Source organism: Gorilla gorilla, chromosome 18 (assembly GCF_029281585.2).
Source record: "Gorilla gorilla gorilla isolate KB3781 chromosome 18, NHGRI_mGorGor1-v2.1_pri, whole genome shotgun sequence".
NCBI lineage: Eukaryota > Metazoa > Chordata > Mammalia > Primates > Hominidae > Gorilla > Gorilla gorilla.
The window spans coordinates 118,418,249-118,444,154 of NC_073242.2; the positions used below are offsets into that span (position 1 = coordinate 118,418,249).

The window sequence follows — 25,906 nt, forward strand, 5'->3', positions numbered from 1 at the left end:
GGCCTCAACTTCCCAGCAGTGAAGACATTATTACAATGCACCCGAATCCTTCCAGAACCCATGGGAGGTGGGTGGGCCCTTCCTGCCTGGGTGGTCAGAGTGGGGGGCTCACACAGATCCTGAGCCAGGGCTCCAGGTGACTCTGGTTGCTGCAAAGGTTCCCAGCTGCACCCCAGAATGCCCTGGTCCATCACTGGGCAAGGTCTCCCTAAAGAAAGGGCTGCGGGGAGGGGGGGACCAGCCTACTAGGGAAAAGCCGCCCAACCCCAGTCCCAGGAGACCTGCAGCCAGGAGGCCTCTTTGCTAATACCCTGTGGAGCTGACTGCTCACTCCAGTGACTTTGTATTTCTGGAGCCCTCCCGGCTCCTCGCGGGACTCGGTGGCTCCAGGATAAGACTCAGACTATGGGGCCCACTCAGGGCCTGTCCCCCACCTCCCGTTCAGCTGGGACTGCATGAGTCCTGCAGATAGGAGCAGCCTTCACTGGATCCAGGACGGAGCCCTATGGTTGCCTTCCCACCCCGTGCTGGGAGGTGGATGAGGGGCTCATGCTTTGAGCCCCGGACTCGCCCCCTTAACTGAGAGGCTCGGGAGTGTCCTGGGAACACAGAATCGGTGCCGCTTCCTCTCCTGCTCTGATCCCAGGCTGGAGAAAGGCTTCCTTCCTGACCTCCCAGGAGCTGGAGCCCCGCATCCTCTCAGCGGGTGACTCCCAAACCCCTCCCAACTTCACCCCTGCAGCTCCCTGGGACTGGAACCTTCCCCCTCCTCCCCGGTGGTCTCCACCTGAACATCCCTGCGCAGGCTGCCTGCCCCCCACTCCCGAGGCAGATCCGATATCTTGGCTCAGCCCCCCCACCCTCGAGGGGTGCGTGCTCACATGTGTGCAACCCGCCCATGGCTCACCCACACCCAGCGGCCTCAGTGGGCTGTCGGTGAATGAATGAATGAATGTGTGAAGGTGGGAAGGAATGAGGTGGCCAAGAGGGGGCCAGGAACGTTCCTATACACAGAACCTGGTGCAGAAGAAAAGAACACAGAACATCAGCGGTAGGATGACTGAGTGTTTCTTTAAAAATAAAAACCCCACAAAAAAGCCAGAACACCCTACCCAACCCAGCCCAGTGTAACAGGTTAGCCATTAACACAGAATAAAAAAGGTCCCAGCCACACACGTCATTACTCGGCAGAGGGTGTCCAGCCTGGTCGGCCGACGTCACAGTGGATAGCCCTGCGTGGCTGGGACACAGACAGGGAGCAGGCATGGCACCTGCGCCACGCAGAGCAGCAAGGCTGAGCATGACCACTGGAAATAAATAAACATGGTGCCGACAGCATCTTTAAATTAGTAAGACGTTAGCACAAAACAAAAAAGCACAACGACTGAAAATGCACTTGCTTGTTTTGGTGGGGTGTGCTTGAAAACACCTGAAGCCCACAAGTGGAAACCGTTGGGGACGTTTGTCAGTGGAGTGTGGAGAAAAAGGGACGGAAAAGTCAAGTCTTCTGAGACAGTCCCCTGCGGTGGCCCTGGTCCCTGTGGAATTCCAGCACAGCAGGAGGGGGAGGGGGAAGCAGGCCTCAGTCAGCACCGCGGGACACGGCCCCTACCTTCTGAAGTGGGGTCCCCAGGGGGGAGTGGGGCACACAGCACCAAGGATCCCAGACTGGACCCCCCACCAACCTTCTGCGGAGGAGCTCCCACCCCAGCTCAGATGCCCAGAAGAGACCTGCGTGGCGTGAAGACGGACCCCAGCGGCCCCAGCCATTTCACTAGCAGCTACTTTCCACAACAGACGCTGGCAGCCCCCATGCTCACCCACAGCCGCAGCAGCCAACAGGCAAGCGCATGCCATCGAGAGGCCGCTGGCTCCCTGTATCCTTGAGGCATGTCCACCTCCCAGAGCAGGAGGTTGGAACAGAACGGCATCCCGAGGACCCCTAGCCGAGGCGGGAAGGTAAGAGGCTGACGTCGTGCGTGGGCCCTGCCGGCCCCAGTGGGAAGCAGTGGTGCGTGCCTCCAGGGAGCACTTCTCCTGGACCCGGGGCCGTGGCTGCCTACGATGTCCACTGCCTCCTGGATTCACACAGCAACGCACCAGGAAGGTGGGGCACCAGCTGCTGTCCTTATTTGCAGCCAAGAGAACAGGCCCAGAGAGAAGAGGTCTTGCCCAACACAGTCAGTCCACCTGCCTGCTGGTGGTCCTCGGCCTCCAGACCGTGGGCTGTCCCTTGGACGAGTGGAATTCGGCCCCAGGAAGGATGCAGGTCCTATGAGCAGACGCGTGAAGTCTGTTCATGTGCAGCGGGAAGCAACGGGGCAGGGGTGAATAAAGGTCTTCATTCCTCAAGCAAGAGAGATGGACATCTGGTCCTGGGTCCCCAAACTGTTCATCAGGTTTCTCCGGGCCCATTGGATGGTGAGGGGGTCCCGGTGCCCAGGCGGGGGCGGCAGGCTCCACAGGGCACTTGCTGAGAGCTTGCGGCTTGAGCAGCCGCTGGTCAGTGAAGCCGTGTCCGGCTCCGGTGGCTCCCGGCTTGGGACACTCAGGGCTGTGCCACAGGCCAGCTCCTCCCGCCACAGCTGAGCGCTGGAGTGACGCTGGACCACTTGGCTCCGCCTCTGGCTGGGGAGAAGGGAAGCCCGGGGCCTGAGAAGGCAGAGCCCCCCGAGCTCAGGAGGGGTCCTGCGGGGTCTTCTTGTTTGGGGGGTCCCTGGCTGCTGCCATGGAGGCAGCGACAGCTCAGGAAAGTGGGCCGCATTGGCCAGGCCTCGGCTGCCTCCCATAGCGAAAAAAATTCAAGGGAACAACAGAAACAAGGGGTGCGCTAGTTCCCTCTCTGCAGGAGGGTGGGGACTGGGTGAGAGCCCAGGGGCCTCCAAACGCAGGCGGCAGAGACGTGAGCAGTGCTTGGCTCTGTCTCCTAGACAACGGGCATCAGGACCAGGACAGGACATGAGGGTGACAGGGAGAGCGGGGAGGTGCCTAGGCCGGGAGTGGGAACCCAGCACCGGCCAGGAGGGACTGCTGGGCGGTACAGAGGCCAATGCATTGGAGGCTGAGGGTAGCTGCGACCTCTGGGGCAGGGGACACTGCTGTGTGGAGCCCAGGGTGGGCGCCCACATGGGTGCCTGGCCGCGATGTGTCTGCCTTTCTTGTCTCTGTTTCTAGAAGACTGAAGGACAGGGCTTTGTCTGCATGAACCAGAACTCAGCCTCCAAAACTGGACACAGAAATAGCCAAGAGGCCGCACTGCCCAGAGGCCAGGCTTGGTGAGCTAGGGGAGATGCCGGCACCCCCCCACCCTGGGGCTGTTCCCTGGCTCAGGATGGTGTCTCGGGGCTAGGATTATGGTCAGGAGTCCAACGGGGCCTCAAGCACCTCCTGGGAGGAATCACCCACCTTGCCCAGATCCCCCACACCCTCCCAGTGCCACCCTACGGCTGAGTTTCCACTCTGCAAACCCTAAGGCAGAGACATAAGCCCACAGGGTTGGTTTTCACAAATATCACAAGCCCATGTGTCTGGGCAGCTGTCCGGCTTCAGTGCAAGTCTGTGGTAGCAATGAGGTTCCAAGTCTCAGTAGCTCTGTTCGCCCAGGGTCTGGTCCCTCAGGGCAGGAGAAAGGAAGGCTCCTGCCCTCCCCCAGCTCCTTAAAAAATCATCTTAGTGGTGTCAAGTTAACCCAAAATTTAAGTTAAAAAAAATATATATATATAAGTAAACAAAGGAGGGAAAGGAAAAAGGGCCCAAGGAGACCAAAACCTGCTCCTGGGCAGGAGCACAGGCACACCTGGGTCCCTGGCCCTCAGTTGAGGGATGAGATTCGTACCAGAGTTTTCACAGCAGCCTCCGCTGCCCGACCTGGGAGGGACGGCGAGGGACTGGGATGGGCAGTTGAGCTGTGGGTTGCGGGGAACCGGAGTGGGTTCGAGTAGGTGATCTACTTTAACTGGCCTCTGCGCATGCTCCTCCGGCAGCCACTCGGCCTCCCGGCTATGTCTCCTGGGGGACCACCTGCATGAGCTTCTGACACAGGACGGTCGTGGAGACTGTCAAGAGAGAAGACAGCTGTGTTAGCCTGGGGGCTGGGTAGGCACCCGTGGGACACGGGGGGGTGAGCTGGGGCTCCCCCAGCCCTGCTGTCACCAAACCCAGCGCCGCTGCCTAGCGCTGGGATTTTAAGGACCCTTCCCTTGTGTACTTGCGCATGTGGATGCCGGGTGCCCGAGGTGCTGTCTTCAACTGAAATGCAGAAGTGCCACATCCCACTCGGCCCACCCCTCGCCTGCTTCAGAACCCTGGGGAGGCGGAGTGCGGCCCCTGTGGCACACGAACCAGGTCCCTGGTGTCTCAGCAAAGTGCAACGGGGGGATGACAGGCCTTCCTGCAGGTCCACACCCGGGCCACCACCTGGACACATGCCTGGACTGTTCCCAGCAGGCAGGGCCGGAGGGGCCAATCTGCTAACGGGTCCTCGGAAGACCTGTCGCGCCTGGGACTGTCTACAGAGACATCGCTCTGCGGAGGGGGACTGCTTTCAGGATAGAGACGGGGGTTTGCTTTAAGCTCTTGGTGTCCTGAATGACAGTTAATGCAGATCCCACTGCAAAGCTTGAGGCAAATGTTCTACCATGACCCTGGCGGTGATCAGAGTGTGGGGTAGGGGTGGGGGGTCTCCCTGCCTGTGTTGCTGCCATCCCGGGAATTCTCCAAGCCACCCAGTGACATGGGGATCAGCGTCTAGGCCCGCAAGCACCCCGGCCTTTTTCTACGAGCCTGGCCACATTTGCAGGCGCTGAGGACGGGGTCCTGAGCTTGGTGGCAAAGCACCCCTGGGGCTGCCGCTGCACAGAGGGCCGGGGGGCGGGTTTCTCCTTCTGCCTTTTTGGTTTTTGAGAAGAGTCTCGCTCTGTCGCCCAGGCTGGAGTGCAATGGTGCGATCTCGGCTCACTGCAACCTCCGTCGCCCAGGTTCAAGTGATTCTCCTGCCTCAGCCTCCTGAGTAGCTGGGATTACAGGTGTGTGCCACCACATCCAGCTGATCTGTGTATTTTTAGTAGAGACAGAGTTTCACCATGTTGGCCAGGCTGGTCTTGAACTCCTGACCTCAAGTGATCGGCCTGTCTCTGCCTCTTTCTGCCTTTCTGGGTAAGTCTGCTGTGTCCGCTGGTGGCAGCCAGCAGGATTTTGTTACTTGGCAGCAGTAGCCTGGTTTTCCGGAATCCCTCGTCCTGAGAGATTAGCTGGTGCTGCGCTGAGTGTCTTATCCATGAACCATGTGGGCTGCGTGTCACTGGCGGACACTGCAGTGACCTGAACCCTCCTGCCACCCAACACGTTTGGCCTCATGTGGGTGGAGACGGCCGACGCCTCTCAACTCCCTTCGCTGCCCAGGGCAGAGGGTACCACGGGCTGTGGGCCAGCGAGATACTCACAGATGCCCTGGAGGAGCCACTTGGGCTTGTTTTTCCACCAGACCCCGAAGTAGTAGACGGGCAGCCCGCTGAGGATGATGGTGAAGCCGATGCCACACTCCACGGGTGTCTTCCAGAAGGAGACGGCGATCAGGAAGAGGCAGGCCAGGATGAAGAACACAGGCAGGGCCAGGTTCACCTGGGGCAGAGGACAGGGCCTGGGTGAGCCCTCTCCTGTCCAGCCTCCCTCCCCCATGCCCCGAGGTTCCTCAGCCCTCCTGGGCCCTCCACACCCACGGCTGCTGACTTCCAGGTCACCAGGATGCGATCTGCACTCCATCTGCCTCACACACCGAGCTGTCCCGCCCTCGACTCTGCATACAGTGCTGGGCATGTTGCCAGGGGCTCAGGCGGCTTATGATGAGGGATGGAAGGAGCGAGCTTCATCTCCCAAGGCCTCCCACGGGCAGGGAAGGTCACGGCTCCATTCCCACATCACAGGCCTGGAAACCCTGAGCCGCCAGGACGCACAGGGGCCTGATGCTTCCAGGAGACGGTGGCCACCCACTAATAAGCCAGGAGACCACCCTCTTGGAGACGCCGCTGTGGACAGCGCTGAGCAAAAGCCCATCCCTGAAGCTGCAGCCTAAACTGTCACCTTCAGCAGATGAGCTCCACCCGGCACAGAAGCCAGGCAGGGCTGCAAGGAGCCTGCAGGCCCAGCCCGCGACCTGCGGCTCGGCATGGCTGGGGGATTGACTCAGCTGTCCTGAATCCATACTTGGACAGGGCACCCTGGGAGACGCAGGGCTGAACACAAGTCCCAGCCCATCAGTGCAGGCTGCATGACTGCCCTGTCCCCAGGGAACAGACGCCAACCCGTGCCCAGGCTCACAACAGTGGGTAGAGCCTACCCCATGCCCAGGTCCCCATGGGGGCTGAGCCCCCGCTGTGCCCAGTGACTGCCCTGTGCCCTAGGCACTGTCCCAGGCTGGCACAGCAGGCACAAGCTGGTGCCCATGTAGGGCGGCTCCTCCTTGCCCTCTGTAGCCTTCTCTTGGGGCAGCATCTGGGTTCTTGTGCTGACTGTATTTTAAAGCCCCTGGTTTTTTTTTTGTTTAATTGAGATGGAGTCTCACTCTGTCGTCCAGGCTGGAGTACAGTGGCGCGATCTCGGCCTCCCAGGTTCATGCCATTCTCCTGCCTCCGCCTCCCGAGTAGCTGCGACTACAGGCACCCGCCACCACGCCCAGCTAATTTTTTTGTATTTTTAGTAGAGACGGGGTTTCACCGTGTTAGCCAGGATGGTCTCGATCTCCTGACTTTGTGATCTGCCCGCCTCGGCCTCCCGAAGTGCTGGGATTACAGGCGTGAGCCACCGCGCCCAGCCTAAAGCCCATTCAACAGCATTCACAGGCACCCCCGGGGCCCCCAGGCTTCGGGAACACAGAGGGAGAGATGGTCCGGGCAGGGAAGCAGGGGCTACTGTGACAGCCATATGCCAGCTGAGTGACAAAAGCTGCTGGCTAGCAGCCACCAGGGGCTCTGGCCTCTTGTTCTATGTCAGGGCCAGGGCGGCGGGACTTGCTGGGCCCCAGGCAAGAGCATGGCCTCTGCTGGACGGCCCCCGTTTTTGGAGAAGGCAGCCCACGGATAACAGCTGCCCCTCTGAATGAGCTGCTGGGGACAGGGAGAGTCTAGGAGAGTCCAGCTGGGCCCAGGCACTCCTCGGGCTGGGTTCCCTGCATTCCTCCTGCCAGCACAGCCCCGACGGCCCTTTGAATGCTGCGCCAGGCCCAGCTCTGCCCCGCCCCTGCCGGGGCTCACCACCGCCCACTTATGACTGCAGTGTCCTTATCTGCTTCCCTCCACCCAACGGAGCACAAGCTCTGTGCCATCTACTGTCCTTTGAGGAACCCCAGCTCCTGCAGTCACACTTGGCACCCTCGTAGCTGGTGGTCAAGTCATCACCGGAATTAGCTGACCCCTGTGTCTGCTGTAAAAGCATGGGCACACACGGCCTCGCACCCCTCCCACCGGGACCCCCTGCGGCATGAGCCCTGGTTTGCCGAGGGGAGACACGGGCTTGATGTGGACGTGGCCCGGCCCAGGTGCATGCAGGCAGGGACAGGTCCAGAGGCTGAGCTGGGATGCTGGCTCCCGACTCAGGGTCCTTAGGACTCACGGACCCTGCCTCTGTGAAGGGTGCCTGGGTGAGCGGGAGGCCCCAGGCTCACCTTGATGGGCCGCTCAAGCTCAGGCTTTCTGTGGCGCAGCCAGATCATGCCGATGATGGCCAGTGCCACGCAGAGCCAGTTGAAGAAGCTGAAGAAGTTGATGACGGAGAAGATGTCCTTGGAGAAGGCGTAGAGCAGCGTCATCACACACTGGAAGAGAGGCAGCTGGCTGAGCCCTGGGGCCCACGACCAGGGCTGTGGACGGCCGTGGTGGCCACCGGGGACTTTCCAGCCTGGCTAGGCCCAGCTGAGCACCAGGGAATTTTGTTTTAAAGGAGAAACCTCATCTGAGCAACATGCAAGGTCTTGAAGGAGGAAAGGAGGGAAGAAGGGAGGAGAGGAGGAGGGAAGGAGGGAGGAGAGGAGGGAAGGAGGGAGGAGAAGAGGAAATGGAGACCACATTTGGGTTAAGGACAGGTGAAGAGCACAGTGTACATACACAGCTGGGCTCTGCTGGACTGTGGCTCTGTGTGTGAGGGCCACAACCTGACCTAACCCAGTGGTCACCAAGAAAACAGTTTCTGTAACCCCCGGCACAGCCGTGCTCCTGAGGACCGTGCAGCTGCCAAAGAGTCCAGGACTTGCTGCCCTTCTGACTCGCTTCTAACTCAGGGAAGGAGTAGTAAGCAAGGGCCAGGACCTCTGAGGCCATCCCACAGCTGCCAGACCCCAGCTTCCTCTGCTGTATCTCACTGGCTTTGGGGGAAGCAGCCTGTGGGGGGAGCCCAGTGTGCTCGGGGGCGGGGCCTGCAGCCCACAGCCCTGGAGGAAGCCACTGTGGGAGTGGCCTCTCCAGCCCTGGTCACACCCTAGGATGAGAACACAGCTTCAGGCACCAGCTCCCTGAATTCCTGACTCACGGAAACTGTGAGATAATAAGTGCTTTTCCTTTTAGAACACTACATTTTGGAGTGATGTGTGACACAGCCAGAGGGAACAAAGGCAGTCACACGGGCTGGCATGGAAAGATGCAGGAGAAGCGGAAAGAAACTGTGTGTGATGCACCCCGCTGAGAAATGGACAGAGTGGGCGCCCACGGAGGTGCAGTGAGCCAGGCGGCTGGCAGAGCAGCACCCCGGGTCAGCTTCTGCCTCCCGCATTTCCGACGGTCTGAATTGTTTGTGGCAGCCACCATATATTGTTTTTGGAATAAAATCTAAAGCCCCTCCAGCGCTCTCTGGCATTCAGCGGAGTTCGGCAGGAGGCCACATTTGAGCTGTCACCCAGTCCACACCCCAGACAGAGCTGCAAGCTGTGGCAGCCTCCCTCTGGGAGACCCCGGACAACCCCCAGGGATGTAGGGCACAGGGCCGTGCAGCAGGCTTACCGTGAACACGAGGGACGGCACGGGGGTGAGGAGCTGTGGGTGGATCATGGAGAGGATGGAGGGCAGGTGGCCTTCCCGGGACCCCACGAAGAAGAGCCTGTGGACAGACAAGAGTGGCAGAGTCAGCCACTGCCCCACAACTCAGCACATGGACAGGGGACACGCAGGCTGGGGAGTGGCAGGGCCTGTGCCTGGCTTGTCTGGGCCTCTCTGTCCAGAGTGGGAACCAGGCCCCTCCAGCCGCTGGCTGTGGGCCTCTCAGTGCCCCCAACCAACCCGGCAAGGACAGCAACTTGGGAGCCACTGCTCACTCCAGCCCAGGGGGGTCGAGCAGCGGCCACGGGGCATCTAGGACACCACAGCTGTGTCACCTCCAGGCAGGAGTGGGGAGGCGAGGGCCAAAGTTCATGCTTCCTTTATTTCTGTATTATTTGAGCTTGCTGCTGCCTTTTTTTTTTTTTTTTTTGAGATGGTCTCACTTTGTCACCCAGGCTGGAGTGCAGTGGCACCATCTCGGCTCACTGCAGTCTCAACCTTCTGGTCTCAAGCAATCCTTCTACCTCAGCCCCCCAAGTAGCTGGGACTACGTGCACGTGCCACCACGCCTGGCTAATTTTTGTATATTTTTGTAGAAACGGGGTTTTGCCATATTGCTCAGGCTGGTCTCGAACTCCTGAGCTCAAGCGATCTGCTCACCTCGGCCTCCTAAAGTGCTGGGATTACAGGTATGAGCCACCATGCCTGGCCTATTTGAGCAATTATGCATCCCCAGTATCACAGAGACAAACCTTTTACAGACATGGAACATGTTGAACCTGGCCATGAGGCCTGGGCCTCCCTCACCTGTGGTGGGTCGGGCTGTGCTCACCTGGAGGATGTGAACAGGGACCCATTGACGGAGCCGAAGCAGGACAGGCCCACGAAGACGGGGATGATCCAGGACATGACGCCCAGGTGATAGTTCCCGAAGTCCTAGGCAGGCACAACCAGTGAGCTGGGCCCCACCGGGCCGACCCTCGCCCTCCCTGTGCTCACCAGGAGCCCTCTGCACCGGGCCGGCCCTCGCCCTCCCTGTGCTCACAGGAGCCCTCTGCAGAGGACCTCTCAGGCTGGATTCTGGCCTCTGGGGGGACTTCCCAGGACAGGGCTTTCCAGCGACCCCTGCCCAGCCTGCTTGTGGGGGAGCCCTTGCTGGTCCTGATTTGCCCCCTCCTCTGGGACTCCCTGGAGCAAGCTACGGCCTGCAGGTGGGGATCTTGCCTTCCCCAATGGGGTCCTCCACAGGCTCAGCACGGTGCCCTGCCGGCAGTGGGCTGGGAGTCAGAGCTTGTTCAGTAGGAAGCTGGCCAGAGCACCCACTCCCTGTTCCCCCAGCCCTGGGAGGGCAGCGGGAGGAGCCTCGGGAACCGCGAGGCCAGCCTGGCTGAGCTGCCCGGTGACACCGCCCGGGCCTGGCCTCCCGCCTGCCAAGCCAGCAGCAGCCGTGCCTTCTAACGAACCCCAGTCTGTGGCAGACTCCAATCTTTCTGTACTCAGATTTAAAATGACCTCTGCCCTGGACTCCCTAGGCATTCTGGCTTATAGCTGGTTCTGGGTGTGGCTTGGCATCAGATTTTAAACCCTTCTCCCCTTTGACTCCCCCAGCAGCTGAGGTTGAGGACGATCCCCAGACACTTCCTCTGCAGTCATTGTGAGGGGAGACCACCACTCCACCCCTCCGGGTAGGGGAGGCTTAGAGACGCGGGGCCCCCTCTGGGTAGGGGAGGCTTAGAGACGCGGGGCACCACTCCGGTCTGGAAGGGACGGGCTGGCCACAGCCTCTCAGGCCCCTGGTGGAAGCTGGCGGGTAGCGGCTCACCACGGCCACGGCCTCGGATGACAGCATCTGCTCTGTGGACAGGGTGGTGAAGTAGGCCAGGTTGGTCAGCACGTACACCAGCGTCACGATGGGCAGGGAGATGATGATGGCCAGGGGCAGGTTTCTGGAAAGAACAGGAACGACATGTCACCCAACGCAGACCGGGCTGAAGGCCAAACCCTGTGCCCAGGAGCCAGGTGGGCTCCTCGCAAGCAGTAGCTCCAGCCTCTGTGCCGGGCTTCTCGGGGAAGGTGGGAAGGAGCAAGAGAGCACAGGCTGGCGGCAGGAGGCTGTGCCTGGAGCGGGACACTGCACAGGCCTGGCTGGTGCCTTGGCCGCGGCCTCAGCTTCCCCACCTGAGAAATGGGGATTCTTCTGGGTGACCTCAAGGGCTCAGGAGAGCTAAGTCAGGCCACCTGGTCTGAATTCCAAGGCTCTGCCCACGAGCTGCACAGCCGGGGACCAGAGCCGAGAGCCCAAGCAGCTCCTCTGTACCGTCCCGCCCTGAGTGGGGCCCTCACTTGCCACCCGTTCTCTGGAGAAACCGTGTTCAAGGACACACGGCCAGAAGCCACCCGCCCCACATCCTGCTGGCCCCAGAGGCCCCAATCACAGCCCTACTATGAACTGGCCTGAGCCGACCAACAGGCTTCGAGTGGAATGTGGCTGCTTTCTGCCTCACATTAAAATAATGAAAAAAGACGGCTCCATCCATTCTTGCACGTACCTATAGGGGTTGATCATTTCCTCTGTGACGAAATTCAAGTAATTCCTAAAATTTAGAGAACAGCGTTCAAATTATATGATCCTCATCAGGGAAAATAAATCACTGGGGAGAGAGCATCCCAGGGCAGCTGGTGAGCCTGCTCCCCGGCGGTCTGCTCGCTGGGCTGGAAAGCGGACCTGGAGTGGGAGCTCAGCCTCCTGTGTGTTCCGGGGGGTCCCTGCTACCCCTTCCAGGCCCTCCCGCACATTCCCTGCCTGTTCGCCCTACTGGGGTGATTCTCAGGTGCCTGTGAGGCCCGCCTGAGCGCAGGAGTCAGGCTGGGGACCTGGAGGAAAGGGGCCGCAGGGCTCAGCTGCCTTCACCTGCTACCTTCGCCAAGACTGAGACATGGAGCTAGAGCCAGAGTAGGGCTGCAGCGGGCGGCCTCCCCGCGCTTCGTCGGGATGTGTGTGACTCTGGAGGGTCACCTGCCACTCTATACTGTCCACTCCCTTTAACTGCCCCTTGATGGCTGGGAGATTTGGGATTCCTGGACACGTCAGGGACTGTATGTCCCCAGACCAAGGGACCCAGACATTCCAGAACCTACCATCCTCCATAGGCAAAGAGGCCGCTGTATAATGCCAGCACAATGTTCCCCACATCCAGTTTGGTGCCTTCAAATGAGAACTTGGGATCTAGATTGGACACATCACCTGGCAGGGCCAAAGAAAAGAATGCTGGGTTAGAGAGCGCTGAACAGAGGTCATGCTACCAGTTCTAGAATGTTCCTGGAGCAAAATACATAGCAAACAAAAATGCTGGAGTGAAGGCTTTTCACTGTGACAAATGGTATGTACCTGCTGAGCCACAGGGAGGGTGCAGGGTTCCAACCACAACCAGAGGGATGTGGCCCCGCCAGAGGCCCTGTGCCCACCTGAGAGGGGACAGGCAGCTCTGACCACTGCCCCGGAGGGCTCCTCAGACGCTAGACTACAGGAGGTCAGGATGGAGGGGTCAACCAGCCCCAGTTGCCTTCAAGAAGGTTCCCTGAGACCTCATGACATGAGTGTCAAGGCAGTATAAAGCCAGGAGACCTCGGTTTGCATCCTGGCTACGGCAACAAGGAAGGCCCAGAGCCACTAGGGCCCTGCTTCTTGGGGTGCGAGAAGCTCGGAACAGACCGCCCTCCCTCCAGGGCTGGCAGGACAGGCCTGGGCAAGAACATAGGTTTGTCCTGGACCGTGCTGAGCATGTGGCCAGCTGCAGCCGGGGCAGGGGCAGGGGCAGGGCTGCCAGGGCCGAGAACCATCCCCGTGCTGTGTGCAGAGCTCTCTCCTTTGCCCTCTGAGGACACACGTCACTGGACTTCGTGACTGCTCCACCGTATTCCAGAAGGACCTCATTTCAAAACTTGAACCTCAGTCACATCTGCGAAGACCTTTTTTCCAAATAAGGCCACCAGCATTCACGGGTTCCCCAGGAGGACATGTCTTTTGGGGGAAGGGGTGTCTCCGGAAGGTCACGTGGCTGCTGGGACAGCACTGGCCCTTTCTGTGGCTGTTACCTCCTCTGTGAAATGGGCCTGGTGTGTTCGAGCCCGGAATACATTGCCCAGACATCAGTCTCACAGACCACTGCGCTTCAGGAAGGAGAACTTGGAAATAAGACCAAAGACACCACCGGAACAAAGGAGCCGGGTCCCCTCCTGCCTACCTGCCAGGTGCATGCACAGCTGGAGGCACCAGTGGAAATCCTGGTCAGGCTGTGGACTGTTAGTTTATTTGAGAACCGTGTGTGACAGTATCCTTCCTGCTGGAAAGTCACCAGCCCGTCTCACAGGGCCAGGCAGGGACGGGCCCTGGGGCCGCTGTGTCCCAACACGTGGCCTTGGACCACAGGTCACCGTGGGGGCCCAAGAAGGGGAACCACCTTGGTGGTCCAGGGAACACCGCAGAGTGACGAGGTGAGCAAATTTCAAAGGGGACCCGTGAAGGGAGGTTCCCATAAGACCTTGGCAATTACCCCAAACAAAGTGCATACTTCAAAGGTGGCACCAGATTTCCTACGGCAGAGCCCACGGTGGGGTCCCTTCCTGATGGGTGGACCCAGTTCCTGTTTTGCACCTGCTTCCCCGTGGCGTGCTGGATGCCTGCGGCTCTGCCTCCAGCTCTGTCTGTCCCAGATGCCAGGTGTGCTGGGGCCTTTGATCTTCAGCCTACACTGGGGGTGCTGGTGGGTTCCCTGAGGGCTGCCCGCCACCCTGCCCTGCTGAGGCCTTGATCTCCTGAGAAGGAGCTCCAGGGCCCACTGCCTGCGTGTGATGTATTCTGGTCACCGGGTGGTCAGCAGGCGGAGCTTGACTCTGCAGGCCTGGAGCGGGGGCAGCTCAGAGCAGCTCAGGACAGGGCACTTTGCACAGCACCTCGGCCAAGACGCCCACAGCCCCTCTGGCCTCTCTCCCATCTGCTCTCTGATGGAATGTTCTGGAATGTGCAGACCCTTCACATCTGCAGAGCCCTACTGTGTCTTGCCCACTTCTGCTGGGGGGAGCATCTGTCCTACAAGTGGCGGAATGCAGACCTGCCAGGCTGCTTGAGAATCAAGGTCCTGCCTCCCCCATCTGGCACTCATGGTGGGAGGGGGTGAAGGTGAGCCCTGGAGGCCAGAAACACGTGCCCCATTCACTGTGACCACCCCCGAACTCAGCCTGAGCTGATGGACAGGAGGCCTCAGTCCACGGTCCCCGCCAGACACATCAATCCTCACAGCCGACCTCCAGCCTCACGACAGAAAGGCGGCTGATCCTACACAGAGGGCGGCTGCTTTTGCTAAGGACAATATACTGAGGCTTGACATGGTATGAGGTCTTCAGTCAGGAGCCAGATATTGGCAGCCCTAAGGCCTGAGTAACTTTTTTTTTTTTTTTTTTGAGACAGAGTTCTACCACGCCTGGCTAATTTTTGTATTTTTAGTAGAGATGGGGTTTCACCATGTTGGCCAGGCTGGTCCAGCTCTGCTTAAGGGTGGCCTGGAGGGCTGCAGGAGGGACCTGCTTGCAGCCCAGGGCAGCTGGACACCGGGAGGTCACCACACTCATCCAGTGACTCCACGCTACACACAGGGGAGAGACGCACCAGAGGTGGGAGTTAGACAGCGTTCAAACCCTGGGGGCAGGGTTTGAGAGGCACCCCCGCACCTCTCAGCATGACCAGGGGGCATTCTGCACACCGGGAGACCTGGGCTGTCACGACGGTGGGGTGGGGCGCTACTGGCATGAAGCAGGAGGCCGGGGATGCTGCTGGATGTCCTGCAATGCACAGGACACCCCCACACAACAGAGAGCCCACGGTGGCAGAGGTGCCAGGCTGAGACCCTGTGCAAGAAGACCATGACAAGGCATCAGCCACGAGCCTCTACCCCTGCTGGGAGGACAGGACCAGCTCCTCTCAGCTTTCTCTCCCATGGACCCTAGACTCGGGCGTGGTCCTGGCTTCAACATGAAGCCCCAGGCACTGGGCAGGACTGGAAGGAATGGCTGAGCGGCCCACTCATCCAGCAGCCACCCAGCCTCCACACCTGGCAGTCTGCTATCCAGTCAGCCTCCACCCACAAGGAGGGGACAGCGTGACAGGGAAGTGAGGAAGAGAATCACCGTGGACAGACGGTGACATTTGCCAGAGCCCACAGAGAGGTGAGAACTGACTCAGCGCAGAGCCTGAGTGGGGCCCTCCAGCCCCTTCCTTGTCCCTAAGAGGCATCTTCCTCAGGGGCTGGTGGGGCTGCCGTGAAAGCAAATGCACAGCCAAACCCTGGGTGGGGGGAAGGCAAACTGCAAACCCCGAACCCGGCACAGCAGCCCCGTCAGCAGGATCCCCTCGAGAGCGGGGTAACTGCGGTGGGAACGAGCGCTCCAAAGGCCCTGGGGAGATGATTTCAGGGAAAAGTGGCCTTGATCCCTGAGTCAGGCAGATGCGGCCATGGGAACCATCCACCCCGAGGCTGGAAGGGAGACTCCGCCGGTGGCTAAAGCCATCCTGCTGACGGGGCCCAGGGACACCCCCAGTGGTCAAACGCACGTGGGAACGGGATCTTCCCCCTCCTCTGTGACGCGGCCAACCCTCCAACCCTCTGGCTCCTGACTCAGAGGACGATGTCTCCCCATGAACGCAGTGTCCCTGGAGAGAAAAGCCTGCCCAGCATGGGAAACATGGGAATGTGGAGAGGGAGGGCATCCCGGAACCTCAGGGCTGACGGGGCCCTGCCCCAGCCCTGGAAACACCTCAGGGACAAGAGAGTCACTCCTCAATCGCGGACTTTCCGCTGTGCTGGGGCCTTCCGCCTTCCAACCACTCTGGCCCCTTGGGGCTCTAGGTGGAGTGTGCTGAACAGTGTCCCCAAAATTCACGTCCAGTGGAGCTGCGGGATGTGTCCTAGCTGCAAATGCGGTCTCCGCAGGTGCAATTAGCGAAGGACCTTGAGAGGAGATCATCCCGGATTAGAGTAGGCACTAAGGCGGACGACACGCGTCCTCAGCGACACAGAGACAGATCCAGGGGAGACAGAGCCAGCCCAGGATGCCTGGAGCCACGGGCAGCTGGAAGGGGAAGGTGGCACCTTGGGTCTGGACCTCTGGCTGCCAGGACCAGGACGGTCTGCATGTCTGTTGCTAAAGCCAGTCTGTAGGCATCTGTCACCACACATGAGGGGCCAACCGTGCCACCCAGGGGAGACCTCCCTGGCTTCTCAGTGCATCAGACATGGTCAGGGGCAGGACAGCTGCAGCTCACACCCCACTTCTCAGTCACCAGCCGGGTGCACAGCCAATGGCACCTCATCTAAGAGGGGGCTGTGAGTCCCATGTGGTCAGCACCCTGGAGCTAGCTGCCCTGTGGGCTCAGGGAGGTCGTGCAGTGACCGCCACATGGGTTCAGTCCAGAGCCCAGGCCAGGGTCCACGCCCACCCCACAGAGTCCACGCCCACTCCAGGCAGAGTCCACGCCCACCCCACAGAGTCCACGCCCACCCCAGAGTCCACGCCCACCCCACAGAGTCCACGCCCACTCCAGACAGAGTCCACGCCCACTCCAGGCAGAGTCCACGCCCACCCCACAGAGTCCACACCCACCCCAGAGTCCACGCCCACCCCAGAGTCCATGCCCACTCCAGGCAGAGTCCACGCCCACTCCACAGAGTCCACGCCCACTCCAGGCAGAGTCCACGCCCACCCCACAGAGTCCACGCCCACTCCAGGCAGAGTCCACGCCCACCCCACAGAGTCCACGCCCACCCCAGGCCACTGCACCGCTTTTCAGATGCCTGTTTCGTTCTGGCCGTCTAATGCCTGGGAACCGTGATGGGGCAGGAATTTGGGTTTGGGGGTTCTGGCGGCAACCAGATGGCACTTTTGGACCACCAGCAGTGTCTGTCGGTCTTGGAAACTCATGAAGGAGTGGGCCCTTTGCTTAGAGCTGCCAACCTCACACCAGAAGTAAAAGCTTTTTCCAACTCCACAGGCGGGAAAAGACCCTGAGAACTGTCCCCAGCACAGGGCTGTGGCTGCGATGCCTCCCACACTCACCTTCTCCTGCGGCTGCCCTGGCCTCTGTCCATGCGTCTGACGAAGGGCACCGGGAGGTGAAGGCCGCGGGAAAACAAGCCCCGCTCCCGTCCTTTGATTCTGTCCCAGCACACGGCACCGGCAGAGCCCCAGCTTCCCCAGCCTGTCATCCTCCCGAGGCCGACGGCACAGAAGCATGGCAGGCCCAGGACGCACTGAGCTCCCAGAGCAAGCAGCGGGTCAAGCATCCTTTATCAACTGCGAGGCCTTCGAGGCGCAAAAGAGGTGCCCTGAGTCGCGAAGTACCCACCCTTGGGGCAGCCAACGCCGCAGCCCTGGCTCCAGGCCCAGGCTGTCTGGAGCGGAGCCGCACTTGAGCCTGGCACCAATCTGGGAGCTCCTGAGCGCAATGTCCTGTCTGTCCCTGCATGACCCTGAGCCTGTCTGAGATGCCTCACAGAGAGACGCCCTGGAGTCCCCCACAGGCAGGCCAGCCTGGAAGCTTCTCTGGAAAGTGAGCTTTGGCAGCTCGAGGCCGAGCTGTGGCTGACTCCTCCCTTGGTTAACACAGCCTGGACCCAGCTGGGATTCACTTTGAGGCCCTGGGGCTTGCCCTATTTCCTACCAGGAGAGCGGGTCCCGAAGCTCCATCCTGTCCCCCAAAACTCAGACGTGGAAGCCCTAACCCCGGTGTGGCTGTACGTGGACATGGGGCCTCTACAGATTAAGGGTAAGTGGGGTCCTCAGGGTGGGGCCTGATCTGACAGGATCCTTGTCCACACAAGAGGAGGCCCCAGACAGCTCACTCTCCCACAAGGAAACACAGCGAGGGAGTGTCTAGGAGCCAGGAGGCCGAGCACCCGGCCCAGGGCATCAGGGTCCCTGGCCTGGCCGGGCCTCTCACCGACTCTCCCCCGGGCATCCAGGTAGCAGGGCCCCGGCACCAGACCCTCTGAAGCTGAGACCCACCCACCCAGGCCTGCTCCGCTCTTGCTGTCACCCCCGGAGAAAGCGGCAGTCAGGGCGTGAGGTGGAAAAGGGGCTGTCGGACCCTGCATGGCAGTGGCTCCCGTGCCGGGGACGCGGTGAGCCTGGCCTCCTCCCTGCAAGGGAGGACAGCCCATTTCCCAGGGGAAGACCCCGAGGCTCAGACACCCTGGCCCGGGGGCGGCAAAACTAGAATCCCAAGGCAGCTGCACATCTGGCACCTGCCCTTGCCCTCTCTCCGGGAGGGCACCCTAGAAGCCCACAGTCCCGATCTGGGGTTCGGAGAGCAGGCTGGGCTGAGCTCTGCTGGGAGCGTCTAGAAGCCCAGCTACGGGTCCACGCACACACTCAGGTGAAGCCAGGCCCAGAAGAAGGAACAGCTCTAAGCCACAGCCCAGGGGGGCCTCTCAATCCACGAGGTGACCCCTCCACACCCCAGAGCCACAGACAGCCAAGGTGTGGGTGAAACGTTTTTCTCACCAGAACAGCCCAGCAGCTGGGCATGTGCTGTGACCACTGAGGGGGCCTTTGTCAGAAACATCGTCTGGGGGCTGGACGCCCCCACCCACAGGAAGGGGGGACCAAGACAGGGCTGCACACCCCCAGCCAGATGAGGGCCAGATGAGGGAGGCGGCACCTCTTCCTCCAGGAAGCTCCTCAGGAGGGAGATCGGGAGGGGCTCGGGGGGCTGCCTTCAAGGAAGCTCAGAGACCAGTCTGAGAAGGGATGTCCTCCAGACCTCCACCCTCTCAGGATGGACGTGTTACTCAGGAACTGTCCCGACAGCTTTTCCCGTAACACATGACACCCCACGTGAACCTCCCAAGAGCAGATGGGCCCAGTGCCGTCCATCCGAACGCACCTTGGGAACAGAGGTGTGGGCCTCCCCCCGGCAGCGCATGACCCTGCACACTGCGCCCAGGGTCACAGTGGGGGTGGGGAGGGACCTGCCCACTGCTCACGGCTGTGGGACCTGGGGCAGGGCACCCCACTTCTCTGAGTCTAAGGGGCCCTACTAGCTGAAGAACCAAAGGAAAACCATCATTTCAAAACTGTCACGTGACACACAAATGCAGGCCCCTGCCCCACAGCCCAGTGGCACACACGTATTACCGCCTGGGACACGGGACCGTGCAGAAGTGCCCTACTCATAGGTGCAGGTCACATCCAGGGGTCTCAGCCACCGGGACCCAGGGCCCAGCAGCTCAGCAAAGCCATTCGGCCGGGGTCTGAGCCCTGCCCAGGGGAAGCATTTTCCCCTCCTGGGGCAAAGGACAGCAAGAGGCACGCTGCCCTGGCAGGCTGCGGCTTTCTTTCCTTTTTGTGGACAGAGTGAAAGGGCAAATCTTGCTCCAGGGGAATACTGACTTCCAACAGTACAATGTGGGAGGAGAAGGAAAAGAAAGTTTTTATGCAACCTTTTTTTTTAATCTGCCCAACTATCCAATCTGTAACTGTTCAAGGAGAGATTAGTTTGTTCTGCCGCTGACGGCTGCAGCCCAAGCAAAGCACAAAGCGCCCCATTGTGTCCTCCAGGAGGGACGTGCTGCTGCTGCTGGGCTGGGACGGCAGAGCCTGTGCCCTCGCTCCTACCCTCCACCCTGCAGGCGAAGGCCCAGCCACCCTCTCCTTAGGCAACAGCCTGCGCGTGGACTCATGGGACGGTGGGTCAGATCTGAACCCTAATGAGTACTGTCTCCCTTTCGAAAAGGCTGGGACTAACTGCAGAACCTCGTGTGACACCTAAGCCTGCGTGTCCCCACGCCCCAGCCTAGGGGCAGCCATGGCTCCCCGAAGACGCGGAGGAGGCGAGGGCTCCCGACCACTCAGGCCCCTACAGAGTCACCCCTGTCACTCAGCCAGCTGCCCCTCCCAGCCCGCATCTCAGGAAAGGCCCAACCCCTCAGAAGGGCTTTTCTGGTCTGTACCAGGGCCCTGCTTATTCCCCACTGCGACTCTCCCATTCACGTGCCTATGACTCTCAGGTCCCCCCATGAGCTCTGGATGCGGGGCCATGTTCTCGCTGGGACCTGGCATAGATGCGGCACACAGGACAGAAGATGGTTCTGCGGATGGCCAACTGGGAAGGGGTGATTACAAACTTCCCTGACGAGGAGGAAACAGGCAAGAGGCTGTACGGTCAGCCAAGGCCTACGGGACCCTAGGGCCAGTGCCTTTCCATAGCACAGGGCCTACCTGGGGGCCAAGGGCAGCAAGGAGGAGCCTTTTCAGCCCCAATGGAGCAGGGTACCCAGGGTGCGGGACAGGCAGGAACAGGTGCGTGGGCCAGGCCTGCTCTGCCAGATTTTCGCTGCATTCTCCAGACCCGGAAAGGGCCACTGGCCAGTCGTTGCAACATTGAGGCCGGAGTCTCTGCCTTGAAGTATCTGGGGGTGCTGCTGCCAGGTGCCAGCGAGGGGAGGGGGCAGCTGCCCAAGGGCTTTGCGTCCATTGGGGGTATAAAGTTGGACAACTGCTTTGGGAGAAAGGGGTCAACACAATGTATCTTCTAAAAGCAAGGCATTCATCTGGTAACAAAATAAATCTGTTGAAGCCAAACAGGAGACAGGAATTCTGCAGACACTGCACTGTATCCCAAAGCTCAGAAGGGAATTGCTGGGGGGAGCATGGTGGGAGGACGCTTTCAACAGCTAACGGAATTATAAACCTATTATGTATTCAAGTCGAACAAAAGCTCTTTGCTCTCCCTACCGAAATTTGTTTTTACAAAAATCACGTTCCCCTCCTAAATCTTTCCTGGCTATCTGATGAGCGCAGCCAAGCAAAGGCCTTCACAAGCAAAGCACCCCTTCCGTGCCCACTTCTGGGAGGCACAGGATGGATTTGTCTCCTGCCCGTAAAATGTTACTCAGGCCCAACCACCTCCCTGGGCAACTTCTGAGTGCCTGGGAGCCATGGAATGAGCTCGTCTTGAGTAAGGTGCCGGAACCTGAGGTCCCAGGCAAGTTCAGAATTGGGACTTCCTGCCAGCCCTGTCGTGCCAGCTCTTGGGTGGCTCTGGTACCCCGGGCGACTCTGAGAATCCCTGGTCAGACACATGCATGGGGGATGGGCTCGAGCTCCTGAAGGATTGACCTGGGCAACCTTCCAGAGCCACCTGGGAATCAAGTGGGACTTCCCCTCGACGATGAGGCAGGTAACTAACACCTGCTGCAGACTTTGTACAGATTGATACATTTGATAAAGACAGTCTGGCCCCAGCACCTGGAGCTCGCCTCTCTGTGGTGAGGTCAGTATAGCCCGGCACTGCATCACCCTGCAGGCCCAGGTTACCTGCTTGGTGTGGAGACCCCTCCCCAGCTGCAGCCAGCCTTTGTCTCTAAGGCGAAGTGCCATGTACAGCCAGCAGGGGGCGCCAGGAGCAAGGCGGAGGCTCAGCTAAAGCTGCGTGCTGGATGCTGGGTGCTGCTGGGCACCGTTCAGTTCACAGCTCACCAGTGGCACAGTGCACACAGGAGAGCCTCCCAGCCCTGAGGCAGGGCCCCACACAGGAGGAGGCAGCGTCCTTGTGTCTGCATGTTTTGGCCTGGCCGTGCATGGGGGCGGGGCAGCTCACAGCTTGCTGGGTGAGGACCTTCCTGCCTCTAGGAGCAAGGTCCTTGCCCTGTCCTCTGCAGCCCTGGGGTCCTACCTGCCTCCCCTACAGCCATGTGGGACCAGGAAGCCTCTCTGCAGCCATCAGTGACTGCGAGTCACCAGAGCGTGCATCCGCCGGGTGCCTGCACTCAGCGAAAGCTCCACAGCTCCAGGACTGGGATCATCTCTACCTGAGGCTCTGGGAGAGAAGAGAAGGAGGCCAGCTCCTAACTGCTCTGCTCCTAGGCTGGCTCCAACATGGATGGAGACAAACTCAGAAGGAACTGCAGACAGAGGCATCCCTGCTGCACTCAAGCAACAGGGCCCCCCACTTCAACTGTACCCAACCACGGGTGGGATCCAGTGCCAAGGACAGTGTGTTCCAGGGTCTGTGACCACACAAATGGGAACTGCTTATGAAACCCCAGCCCGACCTCACCGCGGAATGGCAGTGTGGAAAGGGTGGAGGCTCTGCAGGCAGACACAGAACACAGATCCATGGGGTGTGTGTTAAAGGATCCAGAGACACCCAGCAAAATACCAACTGTGTCAGTCCACGTCGACAGAGAACACAGGTGCAATGGGGCGGGGGCTGTTTCACACTCACTCTCTTTATTCCTTCTACCAGCCCCAAGAGAAAAAGCAGCTGGGGAAAAGGCTCAGAATCAGTGATTTCCCCAAGATCACACAGCACGAGACCAAAGTCTGGGCCGGCCAGCCTTAAAACCTGTGCGCCAGACTGCTCTCACCTGTTCCCGAATGCTAACAGTGGACACGTCTGAGTGATGGGGTTACCAGGTTTGTTTTGTTTTCCATGCTTACCTCATCTTCTTTAAAAAGCAGACAGAAACACAGAGACAATTCCACACCTGTCCATGGAATGATGAATGAATCACAGCATGACCAGGAGCATGGCCCCGTCGGGGGTGGGTGAGGGGCGACAGCACGTGGGACTCTGACAGACCCAGGGTGAGATGGCGCGGGTGAGGTCTGCATGGCAGGCATAGCCCCTGCCAGGCCTGGAATGTTCCACATCGCCCCCAGGTGAGGTTACAACGCATCAGCTGGGCTCTCAAGATTCACAGACATCGCAGCGTAAAAAACGAGAAAAACTGCCAGAGCCCCTCCCAGTGGTGGCCACGCTGTCCCACGGGAGCACTCCTGTGTCCCCCTCTGGGTCGGATTTCACTTGCTGGGTGATTTTCCCAGAGGGAAATCTCCACGTTGTACAGCACTGCAGAGCTGCAGACCGGGAGGCACCCGGGGACGGGACCTCATGCCCTGTGAAGGACACACAGGCAAAGCCTCAAGGGGCTGCCGGTGGGGCCTGGGGGACGTACTCACCCTTCCCGATCTGGACGAAGCCCAGCAGGATGATCAGGGCCAGGGCCAGGAGCTTGGCGGCGGCAAAGGCATCCTGGACCCGGGTGGCGGCCTTCACGCTGTAGCAGTTCACGGCCGTGAGCAGCACTGTGGAGACAGAGGGCAGCGGTGAGTTCCACGGGCAGACGCCAGCTCAGGGGTAGGCTGGGAGGTGACGACCCCACTCCCACCCCAGGGCCAGGGCTGGGTCCAACAGAAAAACAAGTTCCTTAAACAGCTCCAGTCCCGTGCCAGCCCTTAGGGCAGGTTCTGACTTTCTGGGACCTGTTTTGATAAACTTCGCAGTTCTTTCAGGTCTAAGGGCTGGATCCCAGGTGCCTCTTAAGATCTGCAAGGGACCTTTCCTCACCCCCCACCACACCAGGCCACGGAGTCCCACCTGTAGTCAGGACTTCAAGTGGGGTCACTGCCTCCAGAGACCCAGGTGAGCAAGGTGACCCTGCTACTTGGAAGGCGCCCATTACACCTTTTTGCACCTACTCAGCACCCTGACCTGACCGTGAGACCCACGCACAGCCCGGCTGCCGGACTCCATGAGGGCGGGGCCCTTTCCTCAAAGAGGATCTTCTGTGGACTGCAACAGAAGTGGGGTGTCCCACTTTCCCGGAACTACCTGGCCAGTCACCTGGGGACCTCAGCCTGGGAGGGGCCACAGGGGCCTGTGGTGAGCAGAGCTAACCCTACTGCCCTGCTGCTTTTGGGGCATACAATGAAACCCAAAATAGCACCGTGTGCTTCAGAAGCCTGAGTGACCCCACACAGATGGCCAGAACCCCTGCCCCAGGAGGCGCTGAGACGTGGGGTAAGGCACGCTCAGACAGGTCTCCAGACACCAGCACGTCCTCCTGGGCCCTGTAAGGCACCCAGCTCTGAGCCTGTGTGTGTGTGTGTGTGTGTGTGTGTGTTTTGGGGGGTTCTGTTGCAATATGTAGGCATGCTGAGCCACTGTGTGTGTGTTTGTGTGTGTGTGTGTGTGTTTTGGGGGGTTCTGTTGCAATATGTAGGCACGCTGAGCCACTATTCAGGGACCTGTGAGCTGGTGGGGAAACAGCCACCCCCACAACTTAAAATGAAGTAAAATCACATTAACCCCGAGGCACTGACTCCACGACACCCCTCACTGCCTGCTGCACTACCCTTCACTCCTCTGCTCACGAGGTTATTTGTCACTGTCAGGAGCTTGAAATCTGCCAGTGGGAACGTCTACACCCCAGAAGTGGGCAAAGGCCCAGCACGGGCCACCCACACAGCTCGGATCTCACAGCCCTCCCGGCACCGCACCACTCAGACTGCAGGAAGGTGAGAGCATCGGAAAGGCCGTGGGCTCCTCTTCTCTCTTTCCCCATGGCAGTAACGCTCAGAAAGGTCTGGCCAGCCAAGGCCTTGAGGACTCCAGTGGCTTTTCCCCAGCTGAACAAATCCTATGGAATTTTACAATGTAAGCAACAGACCCCGAGGAAAGACATCCATGCTAATTAACTTATGACACCGGAAACCTCCTGAGGTGCGGGACGGGCTGCCGCCTGCCTATCTCTCAGAAATTAACCACCCCGCTACAATTCTGTGGATGCCAGAGCGGAGACGGCTACTACACACCAGGAAAGTCTGGTTGAAAAATGTCTGAAAGTCATTGTTTTCGCTGCTATTCCTAAAATAAAATACTTGAAATTCCGGAACTTCCACTCCTCACACAAACTGAAGAGGCGATTCTTCACCTCTTCCCAGGGCTCCCAGGGACATGGAGATGTTACCAGTCCAGAGCCCTCCAGTCCAACCCTCAGGGCTCAGCAGGGTCGGGTCAGTGGGCCTAGGCAGCTCCTTCTCCGCTGCACAGGGCAAGGGGCAGGTCCTGGCTTGCCAGTCCCATTTCCTTATGGTTGGGGGAGCGTGACCACAAAAGAAACTGAGCCTCGGGGACCTAGCCGGCTTCCGGAGAGCTTTCCGGATTCGCAAGAGGCCGGCTGATTGCATCACTCGCTCATTCATGCCCGGAGGGAGGCGGGGAGTGGGTGTGGCCAAGCCGCACTCGAGGCTGCCTCTCCCCAAAAGGGAGAGAGGCACGCTGCCACCACTGAACTCCAGAAACCAGACAGGCACTGCCAAGACACTGAGCACTGCCCTCGCGGCTGTCACGTCTGCTAGGGGGTTGGGGGGTCCAGGAAAGGCAGCGAGTTGCCCAGAAGTGCCCAACCATGGGCTGTCCTGCCACACTGACGTGGTGCTGGGTAATGACGCCATCAGGGCTGTCACTGTGGGTGGGACAGAGGCCAGGACCCCCCCGCCCCCGCCCCCAACCCCCCCCCCCCCCCCGCCAGCCTGACCCTGCCTGCTCAGATCCAACCCAGCTGCTCCCCAACCAAAAACAGTCTGGAGGGGCTGACGGGTGCCACCGGGAGGGTTCACCAGATCATCTCCTGACGTTGAAAATAACCACAGGGCAGACAGGCGGGGGCCGGGTCTTGAAGTCAGGTGGGGAGCAAAATGGCCATAGAACAAAGGGGACCTTATATTTATTCCTTTTATAACAAGAACATAAATTTTCATGTTCACTGACTTTGGGTGATGAGTAAACAAAGGTTTCATTATTCTCCACAGTTTCCTTTTTCACGTTTTAAGATGAAATAAAATCTTAAACAAATACATGAATTCATCTGGGTTCAGTACCTTTCGACCTTAAGGAGGCGAGGGAGTCACAGGATGTCTGGGGTTTGAACCTCAGTCCCTGCTGGCACCTGCCCTCTCCCAAGCCTCAGTGTCCACACCATGGAGGGGCTGCTGGCTGCCCCCACAGCAGGGAGATCGACAGGGCTGTGCCCCGAGTCAGAGTGAGG

At 59.8% G+C, this 25,906-nt stretch overlaps 1 protein-coding gene across 1 annotated transcript in view; it reads right to left on the reverse strand.

The window, feature by feature from the left end:
• Positions 1–1,052: 1,052 nt before the first annotated feature.
• The window catches only part of SLC7A5 (solute carrier family 7 member 5), a 39,796-nt gene continuing 14,942 nt past the window's right edge, over positions 1,053–25,906 (reverse strand). The window contains exons 2-10 of the mRNA XM_004058117.5: positions 23,037–23,162; positions 12,159–12,264; positions 11,570–11,614; positions 10,843–10,966; positions 9,853–9,956; positions 8,985–9,081; positions 7,658–7,807; positions 5,442–5,619; positions 1,053–4,055 (exon numbers count right to left, since the gene is read on the reverse strand). Coding sequence (XP_004058165.1) covers positions 4,000–4,055; positions 5,442–5,619; positions 7,658–7,807; positions 8,985–9,081; positions 9,853–9,956; positions 10,843–10,966; positions 11,570–11,614; positions 12,159–12,264; positions 23,037–23,162 — 986 coding nt within the window. The 3' untranslated portion in view covers positions 1,053–3,999. The remainder of the gene's footprint in view (positions 4,056–5,441; positions 5,620–7,657; positions 7,808–8,984; positions 9,082–9,852; positions 9,957–10,842; positions 10,967–11,569; positions 11,615–12,158; positions 12,265–23,036; positions 23,163–25,906) is intronic.